This window comes from Musa acuminata, chromosome BXJ2-8 (genome assembly GCF_036884655.1).
Source record: "Musa acuminata AAA Group cultivar baxijiao chromosome BXJ2-8, Cavendish_Baxijiao_AAA, whole genome shotgun sequence".
NCBI lineage: Eukaryota > Viridiplantae > Streptophyta > Magnoliopsida > Zingiberales > Musaceae > Musa > Musa acuminata.
This window is the reverse complement of record NC_088345.1, coordinates 1,309,657-1,329,809: the sequence shown is the minus strand read 5'-3', so window position 1 is coordinate 1,329,809 and position 20,153 is coordinate 1,309,657. Positions and strand designations below refer to the sequence as shown.

Sequence of the window (20,153 nt, the reverse complement as noted above, 5' to 3'; positions counted from 1 at the left end):
CATAAAATCATTCCAGTACTTCAGACAATAGATTCTTCCTTCAAGGCAAAGGTTGACTTGCCATGCCAGTGTTGAACACGTAATAGACACAGAATCGTACTAGATTTGTCTACAGGAAATTGAGGAGGAATTTTGACCCAGTCATTGCTCTCTATCACCCTTAGTTTCCACAAAGCCCCACCATGCTATCTGACTTCCACAGCAGCTGCCCCACCACTACTACTCTTTTTACTGTCCTGCATCCAAATCCTCCTATATATATACGGATTACGCCATCCCCAATGGAAAGCACCTGCAGAGCAGCATAGTGTTCCAGAGCTGAAGTTGAAGCACTGGAGGCATTTGAGCCCGCAGCAGCAGCAGAGAGATGAGCAGTTTCCCGCCGGGGTATCGTTTCTACCCAACCGAAGAAGAATTGATCGGTTTCTATCTTCGGAACAAGCTGGAGCACCGCGGAGAAGACGTGATGGAGCAGGTCGTCCCCGTGGCTCATGTGCACCGCTTCGATCCATGGCAGCTTCCTCGTAAGCACATCGCCCTCCTTCTCCTACTCCGTCGGCTTCTTGTTCATTTGCATATCCGTGGCTGATGTATCGTGACCTGCAGCGATATCGGGAGAGCCATGCAGGCGAGACGAGGAACAATGGTTCTTCTTCTGCCCGAGGCAGGAGAGAGAGGCCCACGGAGGGCGACCGACCCGTATCACGGCGTCGGGGTACTGGAAGGCCACCGGTTCTCCCACCCTCGTGTACTCCTCCATGAACCGCGTCATGGGTAAGAAGAGGACCATGGTCTTCTACCGGGGAAGGGCTCCCAATGGAACCAAGACCCAATGGAAGATGAACGAGTATCGAGCACTTGAGGAAAGTGCGGCCTCCACCATTCACTCGAGTGCAGCACAGAAGGTAATCATTACCTCCATAATGGTGTTATTCTACGAGCATGCAGCCTATCCACTTCAACCTTCTTCTTCTTCTTCTTCTTCTTCTTCTTCTGCAGTTTCGCAGCGAGTTCACCTTGTGCCGAATACACACCAAGTCAGGCTCCAGCAGATCATTCGATCGACGTCCTTCTGAAGCCGTCGCACCGGCTAATACAGACGCACAGAAACCGGTTTCAGCAAAGAGGTCTTTATCTCACGATAGCACTTCCTCCGACGGCAATGGCTCCCAGCGCGCCCTGCGACGACGAGGAGAGGATGATGCGAGGCTGGAGAACGACAATTCCGAGCTGTTGCAAGACTGGTTCTGATGGCACACAACTGCGAGCTGTTCAAGAATTATTAGCTCGTTGAAGAAAAACAAAAAAATCAAAAAGAGAAATGTATTATAGATTAACTATCAAAAGTATATATCAAAAAATTAATATAATATTAATATATTTAGACAAAATTTTATAAAAAAAATATATCGAAAAATCGATGTAAGATTAACGTGGCTTGACAAATCTTTTCTGCGTTAATGGAGACAACTATATTTTTCAATATATAGGATCAATTATAAGATCCTTGCGTTATCTCTGCTACAATTTTCCTTGTTTATCTCTCACATAAACCTAAAAAATATCCTCTTTAAAATCCCTATAGATTGTCTTTAGGAGCATACAAAATGCTTATCTCACTCTCATCAAAATAATCTTCATTCGCTAAGGAGTTTTAATTTAATTAGGACTCTACCAAATATTTTAAATATAATTAGGACTTCTAAAAATACTTATCGACAATAATAATCTTGACCTCGATGAGTATTTTTTTCACTTTGTACCTTTTGTAGAAATTAAATCATTAGCTTGAAGAATTCACCGTATCTATACAAATTGAATCAATTCATAGTCCATCAAGTGATTCTAATAAGTTTGCCGGTGTATCCTATGTAATTAGAATCGAATCAGTGGCACCACTTTATTTATTCTAAAGAGAAACATTCATATCACCGTCATACCACAAGAAGGATTTTTCTCTCACAATCATCTACATCCTTGAAACCATAAATATCACCAATTATTTTCTACATCGCAAATGAAGCTAGTTGTGATAGATACTTATCATCCCCCATGTACAATTTATTTTTAACCCTTTGAAGTATTTATTATATTTTCTTCTGAACGATACAACCTTTGTTGTAATCTTCTTTTCATTAGGACCATGCAACCTTGAGTAACTTTTAGAATTTCACTTCTAGCCTTATAGCCATAACCTTAAGTTATATCCTCTAAAGTATGCAATGCTCTATCAACTATTTTATTCTTCACTTTATTAACACCCATGACCACCACCATCAATTTATCACCCAAATATAACTTAATTGTCATCTTGTCATTTAGTGAATCAAAATAATTCTTCTAAGAATAAATATAAAAAATATAAGTAAAATCTAAAAACTAACTTTTCTGAAAAGATAAAAGAGTACTTATCGATCTCTTCTTCCTTTTTTTTTTTTTTTTCCCGAAGAGTTCCACTTGATAAGTTCATACTCTTTACCTTTACAACGCTCAAAAAGACGTGACTCTAGATCTCGACCTTTCATATTAAGATCTACCCCTATCAAAAGAGTGATAGAGTGAAATTATCCTTTATCAAGTGAAATTATTTTTTTTCATCAAAATTTTACATAGTAAAACTGATAAATACAACTGATGAAATCTTTATTAAATCCCTAATCATTAAATTTTTTTTAGCTATGATGCCACTTTGTTGGGTGGAAGAGAAAGAAACCAAAAATCAAAACCAAAAGAGTGATTCACCATAGATTAATAATCAAAAGAACATATCAAAAAATCAACATAAGATTAATATGGTTTGATAAAATTAAATTATTCAATATATAAGATTAATTATAAGATTATTGAGTTATCTCGAATTTTCTTTTTCACCTTTCACATAAATCTCAAGAATTCTTTCAACTATATCTACAAATTTCATATATCATCCTTACAAGCATTCAAAATGTTTTATCTTTTCTTTAATTAAAACTTTGATATATTTATCGGAGTCAAGTTTTAAGAATCAATATATATTCATGGAAACCAATTTTAAGGTGAGAAAGACCGAAAGATCGAGAGTCTACCTAAGGGAGAAGAACCAAATATTGGACTTTGACTATTGTTTTCTGATTGACTAACCATGGAAACTTGTAACATCACGTTGTTGTCAACACAGCTCAAGTGCAGCTGCCATTGTTTGTTTTGTTTTGCATTGTCTCTGTTTTGTTACCGTGTCATACTATTTGAGAAAGTGAATGACACTTTAATGGCCCTGCGGATGACAACCTCTCAGGATTGATAAGTAACTTGGAGTCCTAAGTAGACTTTGAAAATACTCTAAATTAAATTCAATTTTTATGATTTAAAAATATAATTTATATTAAGGATTTAAGTAAAAATAATAATATTAAGAAATTTAATATTTATTCTATAAAGTTTTTTTAGTAGATCTAGAAAAGACCAAAAAAAATACTTTTTAAATTTATATGAGAAGGTGTAGCTTAGGCATGAGTTAACTTATATGATAATGATTTCTTATATTAGATTTTCTCGTAGAATAAAAATTTTAATTTTCTTCGTGGATAATATAGATGAAAGTCATCCAATTATGTAAGATTTTACATCTCTTTTTTTGATGTATTATTTATTTATTAATTTTTGAACCATCTCTTAGTTAAAGTGTCCTAATGGATCTATATTAAAAGTATACATTTTCGTAATATTTTGATCGGTCTCTCGTTAGAAATGGGCAAGACTAAGATTGAATTATAAGTGTTCGATAAATGTACAACTATCAATTCCAACTTAAATATTTTGATTAATAGTTTGGGTCAAACAAAGTTGATAGGTCAATTAAGCCCATCAGACCTAAATCATGATAGTTTGATAGAGTTAGGAGACTCGTCACGATGTAGAGCTATTAATGGGCTACACCTCACATGTACTATGCTAAGATTTGATATGGGCTATGTTGAGCCTTGACGAGGACGACCAGCTTTGAGAAAAAAAAATTATAACACCCTAATTAATCACACATCGGAAGTGAATAAAACTAAGATCGATATATAAGTATTTAAGACATTTATTATTATTAACTTTAGTATAAGTATTTTGATTATTGGTTTAAGCTAAATGAAGTCGATAAGTCAATTAACCCATCAAACTTGAGTCATGACATTTTTCTAAAATATATAAATTAACTTTGATTTGATGCAAGAATTAAACCAAACCTAAGTCATACTACAAGCTACATAATGGTGTTATTGCCTGGATGCTATTAATTATGGGGTCGACACGGCTTGAGTCGATCCCGAAGGCCTAAACTCGTCCTAGGGGCCCACAAGGGTCACAAGGAGTTGCTTATTTGTTAGAGGCGGATTTGATGTCATCTCGAGGTGTGCTTTAGTCTCGTCGTGATCCATGCACAAGCGGTCGATGTTAAGAGGATGTTCTCGATCTGATCCCTCCTATGGTAAAGTTAGTTGGGAGATAAAAAATGATAGAGATGTCTTCCTCTTAGGCTTTGAGGGTTAACTTTTATACTTAAGTGGTCAATGAAGTGAGATTGACTACTGGTTAGAGTGCCCCTTACATCCTCCAGGAGCTCATTTATGTCAACGATTAGTAGGCACATTTCTCTGTGGATGGCATTAGGGAAGAACAACTATAAGGGAGCCATTTGTTAAAATTGGAGTCTATTTCGGATGAGTAAGGGATGGTCCTTTACATTAGACATTTGAAAAAAGGGAAAATGGAACTAAGCCATGTCGCCTAGTATTAGTGTCCTCTACCGCTGAGAGCATAGGCTTTCTCGAAATCATGATTGATAAGAGGTGACAAGTCACTTACGATGAGTAACCCGAAAAGGGGAGGAGAGATAGGCCTTATTGTTGGGGATCAATGCACCCTACGACTAACTCGTGTGGCCCTATCGGAGATCGAGGTGGGTAGGGTGAGTGGATCATGCTCTTGTTAACACCCACTCGGGGCATGAATTCTTCCACCCATATCATCACCTAGGCGGTAATATATGAAGGGATGAGTTGGTAGTATAATACTTATGTTATTACTTTCCCTATCAAATGGAAAAAAAATATTAAAGCTGGATGAGATATAATAGGATATAGACACATTTGCTATATATATATATATATATATATATATATATATATATATATATTGATCCCAACAGTGACATAAACTGTGATGTAACATTATATTTAATTAAATTAAATTGGTGGGCTCTATGTGGAGAGAAAAGTCAAACGAATGAATGTAGATTGGGACGAGATGAGAGTTCAGATCCAAAATATGTAGCACGCGAATCAAATTCAATGATTCTTAATGCTAATTACTCAAGTAACAATCTTATCATGTGAGATATAATTCCCTGGTAAATGCATGTAGCTAAAAATCAGCTTGTGGCATCGCGTGCTAATAAAAATGAAATAAAAGAATTGAGATGGCACCCTTTTTCCGCCCTAATATTGTGCATTGGTGAAGCCATAACACACGTCGCATGATATAAGCTCATGTTTCAACCCTGCAATTGCAGTGACTGAGACGACCTCATCAGTTCTGCGCGCTGGGAAGTAAGAACAAGCTCTCTCGATTCATTGACTTTGCTTGCGCAGCTTGATGGAACTGTGAATCGAAAGCTTTCGCCATCCATCACCGAGGCCAAAGAGTACATCTTTTGTACGCCTCGTGACTCCCGTGAACACAGCTGAGGAGCCGCCTCTCAGCCGAGCAGCCTTGAGAGGTTGCTCTCATGAACTCATTCATTGGGACTTCAGGCGGGCGCAAAGCCATCCAAAAGTCAAATGGCGTTGAATATTGCTGGCGTTTGATAGATGCCTTGCTGCTTCATGATCTGTCCATCCCTGTCACATCAACACCACTTTTAAGTTCTTAGCTTGAGCTTCAAGTAAACTGATTCACACAAGCAAGAGATGATTCCATAGCTCATCATCTGATCCTTATGCATGTTGACCTGCGAATAGGAGAAGTAGTGAAGAGTCATGTGGCCTGGGAGTTCTAACAACATCAGATATGAACACTTGTTTCAGCATCTGTCGTACTCTACCGCCCAACATCCATCATCAACATGATGCAGTCCGCGTGCATGACTACTTAGTCTCCAATATATTTAGGTTTATTTTCGCGTGTCGAGTTTAATTCAGCTCGCACGGACCTCTTCCCGACAGCTTAAGCTTTGTGTCTGCTATATAGGACAATTCCGTCTAATTAATCTCATGCCCAATAGCACAGACAACTTACACAGCTCAATCAGTTCTCTGTTGTATTGATGGAAACGATGTGTTCTGTGACTCAGTTTTATAGCTTCTTTAAACAAAAGAAGAGAAGGGGTTGAAGCCATTAACTTGATTTTGACTCGTGCGTTGACTTGCGCTCTTGCTTCGTCGCGGAGATGGGTCAGGGAAGTGTCAGTGGAGACTCACCACATCTCTGTTCCTGCGCTATCAAACAGAGTTATCCTAAAGAAGAGAGAGGTATCTGAATGCTGCATAGTCGTCGAAGTCCGAGCTCTATACGTTAGCAGAAGCTACAGCTTCATCCAAGCAAGAAGAGAGGTCGGGTTAGGGCTCTTCCCGGCGCGACCACATTGAATACACGCGGTTCCTCACGTTGACTTTTGCGGATGCGGCCTCCGAGTTAATGCATCTCTTCTTCTGACACGCTTCATGCAGCCGAAAGCTTTGGTTTGCGAGGGTCAGCGGGTCTGTTGTGTATATATATATACCCGTGGGAAGCTCGGGAAAGATAGACTTGGACGCTGGTCTTTGCTTTCTGAGATCGGAGAAAACTGGACCTTCTCTCTGTGATCTTGTTCTCTCTCGCTTTGTGTCAGAGATGGGAAGACCACCGTGCTGCGACAAAGATGGCGTGAAGAAAGGACCTTGGACACCAGAGGAGGACATAGTATTGGTGTCCTACATCCAAGAACATGGTCCAGGGAACTGGAGAGCTGTTCCTACCAACACTGGTGAGCCTTCTTGTCCTTTTGGTGGCTGTCTACCTAAAAGATCGATCCATGGCAGCTTTACTCATATCAGTCTCTTTAATTTCCTTGGCAGGCTTAATGAGATGCAGCAAGAGCTGCAGGCTCAGGTGGACAAACTACCTTCGGCCGGGAATCAAGCGTGGCAACTTCACTGATCAGGAGGAGAAGCTTATAATCCACCTCCAAGCTCTTCTAGGCAACAGGTAAAGCCCAAAAGATCTCTGTTATGTCCTTTGAAGCCTGAACGTAACCATAAACCGGCGTTATCCGAACGCAGATGGGCAGCTATCGCTTCTTATCTACCAGCGAGGACGGACAACGACATCAAGAATTACTGGAACACGCATCTGAAGAAGAAGCTCGAAGGCGGTGCCGATTGCCAGAAGAGCAGCGGCAGGCAACAAAGCTACCGCTCCATCTCCAAAGGCCAGTGGGAACGGTGTCTCCAGACCGACATCCACGTGGCGAAGCGAGCTCTGTGCGAGGCTTTGTCCATAGAGGAGTGTGATGGACGCAGCTCCATCACCAGGCCTTCGGTCTACGCGTCGAGCACCGAGAACATATCTCGGCTTCTCGAAGGATGGGGCATCGCTCCGGCGAGTTCAGCGTCCAGCCAGGGAAGCGCGAGCACTTCCCGCTGCATCACGTCGTCGCTGGAGCCGCTCGAGTCGCTGTTCGGACTCGGAGATTCAGCGCGGGAGTCGTCGTCCGAGCCACCCTTCTCGTTGCTGGAGTCATGGCTGCTTGACGTCGAGAGCGTCGGAAACGGGCAAGAGAGCTTTCTCGACGTAGCAATCGATGGCACAGGCGAAATGTTCTGAGAGGGCGAGCTTTTACTACCTCGATCTTCTTCGATAGACCTTCTGCTGATGACACTAATTCTTCTGATGTTTTGATCGGAAACAGAGTTTGTTTGGTAGCCAAAGGTGTAAATTTGCTTTGCTCTGAGCGGCAAATCTCCAATGTTTGTCTCTCCTAAGTTTCAGGAAATAAACACTATTGATTGTCCTAAATTTCTTTCGACAGATTAGAGATTAACATAAATCACAACTGCTGTTTCATCTTGATAGGAGATGTGGATGCAATTTTTTTCTCCGTGTTCAGAAGCTTGAGACAATGTCCATGTCCATACTTTGAGGTGATAATTAGCACCGTGCATGATCAATGTCCATACTTTGAGGTGATCACCTCTGTTCGAGATCTCATTGTCAGAGTGTGGAGTGGGGTGTCCCAAACTAAGACCAAATTGGATTGTCTAACTGGGTTTGATGATGACTCTTCAGCAACTGATGAGTTGTCCCATACATAGATTAATTGCACTTCTAGAAGAGCAACAAGTAATTATACTCCCCTCAAATAACCCTTTCTTAATCAGCAAGACATACATATTAGGAAAAAAAATAGTCCAAAGAATATTCCATAAAAAATACAAATTCAGAAAAATAATTGATATTGTTTGACACTCTTTGTCTATTTTCCTTTAGTCAATCTAAAACTCAAGCCTACTGTCTATGGGACACAGTCACGCAAAAACCATGAACACAATATAACTCTAAATCTTAGCAATGTAAGAGTGAGATTTTGAAATAACGAAGAAGTAATTGCTGTGTCTTGAACAAAAAAAGAGAGATAAATCATGGGATTGTGTTTCTGGATGGTGAATCAATCATCCTGTGCGGATTGGTTGCTGCAACTTTACAGCCCTTGGAGAAGATGTTACAACTCTTTAGGAGGGAGGAAGACAAAAAGATCTAGGTAAAGATCAGTCTTGGAAATAAGTGGGTCTTAAATGCAACACATGTGAAGTGTCTTGTACTTTTTCTTCCTCCTCTATTCTACGCACAACTGCAGTTGGTTGATCTTTACCAGCCACCCAAATCCAGAACTGTCAAAGCAAAAGCATGGAAGGAACTCTCATGGATGCCATGATACCATGGTGGGCCTTCTTCCTCTGAAGTATCAATAATATCAAGCGACTTGAATGCTTGCTGTACAGAAGCTATCACTCCATTGAATGCAGTGAGATCTTACACCCAACACCACATGTGAGTGGCCTCGCTGTTATGAGCTAAGAGGAAGATAAGGTGGCATATAGCAGACTTCAATTGGGAGGCAATGCATTTAGTGTGCCACGCATGGGATCCATGGGGTGAAGCAGCTGCTCCATTGCCTACTCGCACTGTTATCGGAAAGGAAGCTTCATTGAAAGAGACAGCAACAGGTGCTTCTCTTTATGGCCGTGCATGGTGTTGTTTCCATCATGAATGACTGAGGGCTTTTAAGCTGCATGCAATCTTCACCCCTTCAATGCATGTCTGAACTCTCGACGCCATTGTTACTGCTGCTGCTGCTGTAAAGCATCATGCACGTCAGATCACAAGGCCCACGAGTCGTAGCTCATAGAGCCCATTAGAAATGGGACCCACAGGCGAACCGCGAATCGTACCGTGGAGATTTGGTCAATAGCCCGGGTGACCGACGTACCCTTCACGCTGCGTACAATACACGAGTCGATGTAGTCGACTGGGTTGACGCTGAGGCACAGCCTAAATTGATCGAGTCAAACAAGAAACGTGACTCCATATTCCTGAAAGGTCAATGGTCAAACAGTCGGTAGATGTGGCAGATTACTGATATCACCGACGTTTTCTGCCTTTCTCTTAAATAAATATTTGACCATTTTTTATTTACAATCTCATTTTAATATTTTTTAGTATTTTTAAAAAATTATTATTCATAATTTCCTTTTTACTATCGACAATTCTCTTAATATTAACAATTTTAAATAATAATAAATTATTTTATTATTTATAATCTCAGAATTATCGATTTCATTTTTTTATTTATTTCCCATAACATCTTATTTCATCCTCAAAATTATATTTTATTATTATTTTATATAATTATATTAAGTAAAGGTCTGGCAATATCAATCTCCTTCTCTAATCTTCACCGTAAAGTCGAGGGGTATGAGATCTAAGTCGAGATCAATATGCTGAAACTATGACGAATTGTGCCAGCCAGTTGACTATCGAGCTCATGCAATTATGATCCCAAGGGTCAACGGTCCTAATGTTTGAGGCATTGGGTCACTAAACGTGAGCAGCTTGACTTCGTCCGTTCATGAATTCTTGCGTTCATGCAGCGTCCAAACCACGCAAAAGCAGTCAAACCTCTGTGCCTGTCATCTGCCGGCTTTGGAGACTATCTGCTGAAGTCAATTCCCCCTATAAGAAGGAAACCAATCCTTGCTCATGGCACAGCAATAAACTCATTCAGTTTCTCAATCTGCCGCCATGGCTTTCGCTGCGTCGGATGAGTTGTTGGGCACGTTCGTCCCCGTTGCAGTCTACTGGGTGTACTCCGGCATCTACGTCTTGCTCGGCGATCTCGAGAACTACAGACTGCACACCAAAGCCGAAGAGAACGCGAAGAACATCGTCTCCAAATGGACAGTCGTCAAAGGCGTCCTCCTTCAGCAGGCTTTCCAGATCGCCGTTTCCCTTCTCCTGTTCACCGTAATCACTATTCTCCTCACCGTTCTCATCTCCCATCGTCGTACGCACTGCATGGACAGAACTGACCGATCTCGTTGTGTGCAGGTCATCAAGGACGAAAGCGGAGCAGCAAGGCCTCAACCCTCAGTGCCGGTGATCATCGCCCAGTTCATCGTCGCCATGTTTGTGCTGGACACATGGCAGTACTTCATGCACAGGTACATGCACGTCAACAAGTTCCTGTACAAGCACGTCCACTCCAAACACCACACCCTCGTCGTCCCCTACGCCTTCGGCGCGCTGTACAACCATCCGCTGGAGGGGCTACTGCTCGACACCATCGGCGGAGCGCTCGCCTTCCTCGTCTCCGGCATGACGCCGCGGACCGGCATCTTCTTCTTCTCCTTCGCCACCGTGAAGACCGTCGACGACCACTGCGGGCTGTGGTTGCCGGGGAACCTGCTCCACGTGTTCTTCAGCAACAACAGCGCCTACCATGACGTCCACCATCAGCTCTACGGCAGCAAGTACAACTTCTCGCAGCCCTTCTTCGTGATGTGGGACAAGATTCTGGGGACCTACATGCCCTACTCGCTCGAGAGGAGGAAGGAGGGAGGTTTCGAAGCCCGGCCAATCAAACTCAAGAGCTGATGAATCATCGATGCCTTCCTTGGATTCCAACTAAAACATTAGTTTTGTATTCTACTTATATATTGCAGCGATTGCTGATAAATAAGAAACGTCTTTTCTTGTAATAACATTTATACATTGTGGAAACCCAACATAAACTATTTAGGATGATTACTCTCAACTGTATCCCTCTGAGTGAGGGTCGGTGTTTCCGTGCATCGTACAATGGGACTGAGCCATCAAAAGGCCATCGGTGAATCGAACGGCCTAGATCGAGGGAATGGTGGGATCCGCCATCCCAGAAAACGTACGTACGTGCATGGAAAAGCTTGCCAATTTTCGACGACGTGCGTGGCCGCCATGTTTGCACTTTCCGAGCATCAGGTGCTGTCTCTGAGACTGCTACGTATACTGCTCTGAACTGTACCTGCGTGTTCTAAGATGGTCCAGTCACTGAGCCTTTCTCCTCCGCTGCACGCGCACGGGGCACCCAAACCAAGGACCTTACCACTGTACCTTGTGGATGTAACACAGCAAATACATGTCGGAACGTAGAACAAAAAACACTCAAGGACACCTTTTTTTCTTTTTGATATTTTACTGATAAGATAACTAAATTAGATACCTATTTGCATCATATCGATCGCTGCAATCGATCTAATTTTTAATATTTTTAGTAGAATTATAATGTTCTTGACACCCTACCGAATCGATTCAATTATAATATTTTTACACCGAAGAATTCATAAACATATTAGATTATTTTCTTACGAGGATTCGAGAATGATTAATGTGTATAGTACAAAAAGAAGATTGTTTTGGTGATTTAAATCATGATATACTACGATCTTATTAACACTCATGAAATTAGAAAAAAAAAAAAAGTTAATATCCTCACTTGTGTCAATTATATTCACATTTATATTCCTGGGATTTGTACTGTTTTGCTACACTGAACTCAGATGGGACATCCTTTGTCTCCACAAAGTTCCAAAGTTACCAGTGAAAAAAGGTTACTGCATTCATCCATGCAACTCATTCATACCTTGATCTTTGTCATAGATCTTCCAATTTAAGCTTTAACTGCAAAATTAGAAGCAACAGATGGACAATACAGCATTTGGTATTGCAAACACTTCAAGAGAACATCAAGTAAAAGAATAGATGAGGTTAGGAAAAGATTAGCATTTAGAAGAATGCAAAATGACATTTGGAAATGGAAATTGTCAACAGAGAGAATCTTGCAGAGGAAGTGTGCATTCTAAACATATTAAGAAGTCATTGTCAATCCAAATTGGAATCAAGTAAAATAAACACAAGCAACAACAAATGTATAATTAGATTATGTATGTGACACATGCATGCTCACCAAGAGCTTTCTTTTGCCTGTGGGCAGAGTAAATTACAAGCTTCAGATACTATCTCATGCAGAAATTTATCCTTGTGATTTGCACAATAGGAATATGGATTTGCATAGGTCAGCTAATTATTAGCTAAGACAGCTACGTAGAACTATAATTCATGAGATGCCAACCACATCAAATTTATCTGCAAAGTTTAATGTTTCTTAAATCCTAAAGCAAACATGACTGCCAATGACTGTGCCTTCATTCCACATTGCTATTCCATTTACATGCTTCTCCATTTCTATTATGGAATTTCAATCTAACAAAATCAAACAAATCTACAACTTCATAAATCTAAGATAAGATGAAAAACTCAGGTGCAGACAAATTACAGGATCAAAGAAGTTAAAGAGTTATGACAAGTTTACCAAAAGATAGAATATAAAGTTCAAAATCACTGGGTTTATGAACACTGCAGATAATTATCAAACAAAAGCAAATTTTGCAAAAAACATCGTAAACCATTTTTAGATAAATATAATCACAGATAAATAAACCTACAGAAAAGTGAGTACTTCCATGACCAAGAATGTTTAGGGCAGACTTTAGAAGTTGTTTCTTGAGATAACAAATTTCATCTGTTTATGGGTTCAAGCAGAGCTGATATGTACAAATGGAATGTCAGTTAATGGCTGATGTCAAACAAATGATGATAAAGTTGCAAAGGGTTAAAAAAATTAGCTCAGTGATAAAAATAGGAACTCAAATTGATGCTACAGACACATTGGGTCATGGGAAAGGGTTGGCAAGAGAAAAGGAAGAAGCATCTTCAAAAGTGGAAAACCTGTAAAAAGGAGATGCAAGTATGTGCTTTTGGAATCTGACAAGCAGTCATCCATGGTGAAATTGTTTGTCGCTTCTGTGAACCATGCGAAGATACACATGTATCATGCATGAAGTAGTAGTCAGAAGAGAGATATGGAGAAAAAAAAACAAAGATTAAATTATCATATCAAAGCATTCTATTAATTATATAAAGATATACAAGGAAACAATGCTACAAATATGTCGGTTCGCTATTTCAGACAATCGCTAAGATTAATAAGCTCCAGGGCTCTAGTGGCACTACATATCCTAAGATTGCATCAATACACATGAAGAGGTAATGTAATAATATATTTGACATACTTAATTTAGTTTCTTAAACAAGACAGGAAAACAGATTCGAGTGTGACTATCTCAAAGACAAAATGCAGTTACTAATATATTAGATTCTGCAGTTTCAAAGAACCAACTCAGTTGCCAAATTATGTCTAGTCTGTAATTTGATCACTTTTTCGATCACTGTAACTCATTTGTGGCGCGTCAAACTTGACACCATTTTTTTTTTCAAATTTCAGAACAGAAACAAAGCAAAGATCAGAGGCTTGATTACTGATTTTGACCCATCAGTGCATTTATTTGATAAAAATGGGAGATTAACAACATATGTGACTTTCTAGCACTAGATAAGAACAGAGGTTTTACAAGTTCCAATGGATCATGGTGATGCAGTAATGGTCAATCACAATGAAAGAATAGTGGCATCAGCATTCTGTTTATACAAAAGTTATTGTTCAATGCAAAGAAGATAGAAACAGTTTGCTAGCCATAAAATACCAAAGACCATAAGAATTCTGTTATTTTCGTCAAGCCAAAAGCTATCACTTGGAACCATTTAACCATACTATATGAAATCAAAAAAGAACCCCATCTCAGATCAAAAGAAATCTAAAAAATAACAGCATCAAATTATTAATCTGACATTCTCCTGCATGATCCTATATCTTAAAATGACTAAAATGGTTTCAAAAATAAAACAAATGGAAGGAGTAATGACTGAATATAAAAATGACAAAATCAGGGATTACATTGATGACAGAACTCTGTTGAACTATCATTTCAGTTGAAATTTCAGAAAAGGGAAGAAACAACTGCAGAATTAGCATTTTATGCTACATACTCTTACAAGCCAGTGCCATGCATTCTTCTTGCAAGAAGTACAGTATGGTCACCATGAATTAGAGAAATCAGCAGCCCATCACGGCACAGTTATAAACAAAGCTACCCGAATGCTTGCTAGCAATCATGTCCCACTCAGGTGGCCCTCCATTTGGAACCCAAGAATTTAGCTCGATCATTCCTCCATGACATCCTCGCTGGCCACCAATTACTATTAGCTGCTCACCACATGCTCGGAATGCAAGACCCCAACCATTCATCGAGACAGATCTCTCAGGCAACTTTCCCAATGTTACCCATGTGTTATTCTCCTTGTTGTACTTCAACACCACCTTATTGGCATAATGAGCTGCATAAAGCTCATTGTTCACGACGGCAACGAGTGGAGGTGCACCACTCGCACCATTGAGACCAGCGGACATGTCTGGAATTAACCGCCATGAGCATCGCTTCAGATCATACTCCTCCCCACATGTCAACACCTTGTTATCACTATCTATTCCGCCAATTACATAAAACTTTCCATCCATGAATACCCCCGAACACATCTTCCGTGCTCTACTCATATTAGGCAACGTCTCCCAGGTTTGAGTCTCCGAATTGTAGAGTTCTGCGGTGCTCAAAATAGTGCGACCATGGGTGCCACCGGCTACAATAGCTTTCCCATCAAGACTAGCAGATCCAAATAAACATCTAGGTGAATTCATTACAACTCCAGGTGACCAAGAATTTGTCAGAATGCTGTATCTCTGTACGATGTATGAGTTCAACTCCTGGCCAAAAACAAGAAGCTCAGTGCCCACGGCAAGCGACTCCTTATCTGAGAGCATGAAGTTTTCGGTAGGACTACCGGGCATCTTTGGAACCCTAATCCAATGTCCACGGTAGGGATCGTATGCCTCCCATTCGAGGGCGCTGCATGAGAAATAGACCCAATGCTCGGTGACTCCCAGCTGGCGGCGCGCCTGGTAGACCTCTCCACTCCGAATTAACGAGCGGAAGACATGGTTGACAGATGCAACAGCACCGTAATTGGACCGAGAGAGATGCAGAAGACAGTTAATGATTATATCCCCGGTGAGCCGGTTGAAGTTGTTGGAACCATTAGAATCATCAAGAGGCCGCTTCGTACCTTGGGTATCAGAGGTATTGGATTGCTGCAGTGACTTCTTCCTCTTAGCTCGATTCTCTACTTCTTCTTCTTCCAATTCCTCATCTAGTAGGCGTTTCTTGCTGTCCAACGACTCGTGGAAATGGCATGCCAAGAAACTCCAATTGGATTCTTGCTCAGAGGTTCTTTCGAACACCCTGGAGATCAAATAAGGGCGGTCTTCCAACATAGCTCCAAATCACGAACCAAACAAGAAACCCTAATATTTCGAACAGGGAACAACTTGAGATCCCTATTTACCCTTACAAGGTATAATCCATACCCGAAACAGGACTAGGACTAAAATTAAACCCCTTCCAACCGGTAAAGAGGCAATTTTTTTTGTGCTATTCCAGTGAAACGAGATCCAGAATCGATGCTTAAAAATCGAATGCATGGATCGGCATAAAACCCAAAAGGGTCGGATCTCTGGCTCTCTTCTGCTATGCTAAAGAGCCAAAATCGACGAATCATCGACCCGCATGACGAAAAATGCAATCCACCAATCTCATCGGACCGACTTCATGAATCTTCTATCAGAAGATTAGAAAAGAAATCAAGAACCCGATCGAAAAATTCAGCCCATCGAACGAAGATCCCAGATGAAAGACACAAACTTTACTCGCTAACTCGTTTCTTCTCCGTCGGACCTGACCCCCTGCGACCAATTGCAAAAGATATACCGCTTCTTTAGCATCCTTCAACCGAGACAAAACTCATTTTCTATCGACCGAGGGAAAAACTACACAGCAAAGAGGGGGACAGGAGATGGAGATCTCAAACAGGGAGAAGGAAAGACGGGAACTTACGATTGGTTTTGGGGAAGGAAGCATACGAAGTGGAGAAAAAAGAGGAAAGAAGGCCCCTTTGGGAACTAAACCACTCTCTTTATTCTTCTCAGAACAACCACCCACCCTCCCTCCCTCCTCTCTCTTCTTCTTCTTCCCAATCTCCCCTTCTCCCAACCCACTCGTCGGCCTTTTTATTTCCGAGTTCTTTTTGTTTTTGTTTTTGAGTCAATAAATTCGCTCAATAAAAATGTGTGAATTTTCCAGATGATGGTGGGTCCCACACGGAAACCGAACCCTCCTCCGTCAACATTTGCCACAGCATGATCAATAAATACTTACGAAGACCGACAGAAACAATTCTGATCCAAATCTCACCATTGGCACAGAAGAGTTCACGGCGCTGCTTGTTGTTCTCTTCCCTCTGCCTCTGAGAACAGTGGCAGTCAGATGGTGCAGCTCCGGGTCTCATCCGCTTCCCTTGGCATTGAAGAAGCCAACGGGGGGCTCTTCCGCCACCAGATCTGGTGGGTGCACGCGGTGAAAGATCAAAAAGCTTCAGGGAGAAAAAGGAGGCGGAGGAGGAGGAGGAGGGAGGGGGGTTGGAGGTGACGCGACTTTGCTGCACTAAAGTTAGGCCACTTGCAGAATAGCTAAGCGATCGATCGGTGTCACACTCCCGATTGCATTGTTTACCCAAACTCTTGCCCTTCTTTCTCCATTGCTTTGGTGCCACCAACCCATATCCCGCGTGCGCGAGCATGATTGGTGCAGCCAGCGTGGCACGAGGGACGCGGATCCATGATGGGCCTAATTGGGCCTGTTGGGCCCCTGCCGGAGGATCACATCAGTCAATGAGACAGGTTGGTAAGCTGTCAAATCTTACGAATTGGATGCGTGCCGATTTGTTTTTATCCTTTTAAGATATTATTATTATTATTATTATTATTATTATTATTATGAATCGATCATAAATTTTTTTATATTATTTTATCTTATTTAGTTCATATTTAATTGGACATATATCCACATAAAAAAAGTTAATTTTACATATATGGATCCCCCAAAAGCTCTCAACACTAGTAAATATATTGATATTATTTATTTTCTCTCTCTCTCTCTCTCTCTCTCTATATATATATATATATATATATATATATATATATATATATATATATATATATATATATATATATATATATATATATATTCTCATACGATAAATTTTATGAAAAAAAGGGATCATAAACATTGAACCATCTAAATTATTACCAAAGTAGTTGAGATCATAAAACAAGCACAAGAATCAGCACTTGTTCATCAATCATCCATCGACGCATTGTGGAGAATACAATGTGCCTGAGAAAATGGCATCAAAGATGCATCAGCACCTAAACCACTAGCAAAGAAGAGCTGCAGTGGTCACAGCTTCTGTTCTCCATGAAAATGCCGGTCAACCAGAAGAGAGAATGACTGAAGATGACAAGCTATCTTAGAACAGGTTCATGCATGCTTATCTTTCACGATGACATGACATGGCTTGGATTAGGACCGCTCAAATCTGAGTGGGCCTGATCGATCGAAACCCTATCTGTTCTTTCCTTGATGAACGTTGACAGCCGGAGAATTCGTAAGATTGTTCCTTTCCCATCTAGGTGATTAGTGTTCAAGTGATTCATAGAACCAATCTCCTTGCTCCAGATTGTGTATATTGATCTTTTATGGTAAGATTATTTCTTTATGATTAGGTTATCTTAGTTTTAATTATGAAAATAATCTCTTTAGGATGACATATATTAATTTTGATATAATCTTCATCGTGAACTTAACATTATGAAATTAATGTAACACAATATGTTTTTTATTGTCATATTTGGAAGTGATAAATAAGTTTAGAAGATACGATACGAGGGTCATAACTCGAGGGTAAAAAAGGTTCATATTTAATCCGATCCTACCATAGTCTATATCGAAAGTCAAGTAAAATTTATTCGATAGTTTAGCTAATGTTTGTTTATTCTTTACGAACGTAAAATAAAAATTGTATAATGATATGCATCTAAAGCAACTGTAATTTTATAATTATAATTTTAATAAAAAATTATTTAGAGGTAGATTTTCATCGTTTTTTAAAATGCTGACTTGACATACACGATAAATCCGATTAATTAAAAATAATAATTTTTTTTTTTTTTTTACTAGTTGAACTCTAAACAACAACCGAAGAACTCAAAACCATCAAATCAAACATGGAATAGAATATGTTTTTTTTTGTTGACATTGTGGCACTAAAAAAAATTGTAATAAAAAGTAAAGTCTCATAAAGTCGGCATCAATTGAGTTACTATCTCGAGGAATATGATCCTTTGGTCCTGTCAATCATGTCAAGGTTTTGTTGGAGGATCTAATTCCCAAATTGATTGATGAGCTGCAACCTTGTGAGCATCATGCCACTAATTCACACCCAAAGCAAAGTCAATTCAAAAGGTTTGATATGCAACCCTCCTTTTTTGTTTTTTTTTTTTTTCTTTTTAAGATGTCATTTTTTTTTTAATATATGTCTTTCTCTTGATTGTATATTATATCAAAAATTCGATCATGCAAGATAAAATTTTCATTTTTAACTCTAACATTTACCCTTATTTTTTTTCCTCGAAAAATCGAAAGAAAGTAGATGAAAGATGAATGTGGGGAAGACAGAAGAAACCAGTGATCTAAGCAATGACATCAAGAATCGACACATATTTTTCTTATTTGACTTCTCTAATCCCTTCACATCACCAACCAAGAAAGAAAAAACAACACTTGCGTGCAAGTAATTATTATCATTCTTTTAGATGAAACTTAGATGTCACCATGACAAACTAAATCACCAAGAACAAGAAGACAAAGAGGATGAGTAGTAGGAGGTTTCTCACACTTCCTTGGGTCAATTTTTGAGGAAGAGGAGAGAGAGAGAGAGAGAGAGAGAGAGAGAGAGAGAGAGAGTAGCCTTGATCATTAATGAACAAAGTCAATCTCTTGCTTCCAACCTTAGTTTGATCATTAATATGCTGTCATTATTTATTAATGATGAGAACATAAGGTAAGATAATTCTCTTTTTCTTTTTCTAAAAAAAATAATATTATGTGTACGCATAACTATCATATCTCACTCAGCTTTGGTTGTCAAATTATGTCTATTACATTAATGGAGGGATGGCCACTAAATAAAGGAAGCAAAGTCATGGCGAAGAATAAGAAGTCAAAGAGTCGTGCCTATGCATCTAAATCAATAATGGCGCACACCTAATTAATTTTTTTTGATGGAGACACCTAAACCATTGACCACTGTTAATGTGATAACAAAGTGAACAATATATATATATATATATATATATATATATATATATATATATATATAAAGTTTTTTTTGCTACACATCTATAGTTTTTAAGTGTGCAAATATAATTATATAGATTTTTTTGGTTATTGAGCTCTATAAGATAATATTTTTTAGTTAAATAGATAGATAATGTTAATACGTGAATGTTTTATTTCTATGTGGTTTACACATCATCTTCGGTTAGTCAACATGTTATTATTATTGAACTAACATATCATCTTTCACTTAGTCAATATGTCAATCCTTATATGATTGATGTGTCAGTTGCGTGATTAAAAATGCTAACTCAGTCGAGCATTACCCCCACGCCTTTCGAGTTTGATGTTACGTGATCACGATAACGATCATAG

General features: G+C 39.6%; 4 protein-coding genes across 4 annotated transcripts; 3 read left to right on the top strand and 1 right to left on the bottom strand.

Moving 5' to 3' along the window:
* The first annotated feature begins 305 nt into the window (after positions 1 to 305).
* Positions 306 to 1,435, top strand: LOC135618387 (NAC domain-containing protein 90-like). The gene is made up of 3 exons (XM_065119270.1): positions 306 to 524; positions 607 to 905; positions 1,000 to 1,435. The coding sequence occupies exons 1-3, from the start codon at positions 368 to 370 to the stop codon at positions 1,249 to 1,251; spliced, it is 708 nt and encodes a 235-aa protein (XP_064975342.1). The 5' UTR covers positions 306 to 367; the 3' UTR covers positions 1,252 to 1,435.
* Positions 1,436 to 6,510: 5,075 nt separating this feature from the next.
* On the top strand, positions 6,511 to 8,101 carry LOC135618150 (myb-related protein 306-like). The gene is made up of 3 exons (XM_065119001.1): positions 6,511 to 6,988; positions 7,080 to 7,209; positions 7,284 to 8,101. The coding sequence occupies exons 1-3, from the start codon at positions 6,856 to 6,858 to the stop codon at positions 7,825 to 7,827; spliced, it is 807 nt and encodes a 268-aa protein (XP_064975073.1). The 5' UTR covers positions 6,511 to 6,855; the 3' UTR covers positions 7,828 to 8,101.
* A 2,179-nt stretch (positions 8,102 to 10,280) lies between these two features.
* On the top strand, positions 10,281 to 11,261 carry LOC135618200 (sphinganine C4-monooxygenase 1-like). The gene is made up of 2 exons (XM_065119060.1): positions 10,281 to 10,524; positions 10,609 to 11,261. Exons 1-2 carry the CDS (start codon positions 10,303 to 10,305, stop codon positions 11,152 to 11,154), a joined length of 768 nt encoding a protein of 255 aa, XP_064975132.1. The 5' UTR covers positions 10,281 to 10,302; the 3' UTR covers positions 11,155 to 11,261.
* Positions 11,262 to 14,342: 3,081 nt separating this feature from the next.
* Positions 14,343 to 16,586, bottom strand: LOC135618541 (F-box/kelch-repeat protein SKIP11-like). Its single transcript, XM_065119482.1, has 2 exons — positions 16,440 to 16,586; positions 14,343 to 16,288 (listed from the first exon to the last, which is right to left on the bottom strand). Exon 2 carries the CDS (start codon positions 15,818 to 15,820, stop codon positions 14,549 to 14,551), a length of 1,272 nt encoding a protein of 423 aa, XP_064975554.1. The 5' UTR covers positions 15,821 to 16,288; positions 16,440 to 16,586; the 3' UTR covers positions 14,343 to 14,548.
* Between the last annotated feature and the right edge of the window lie 3,567 nt (positions 16,587 to 20,153).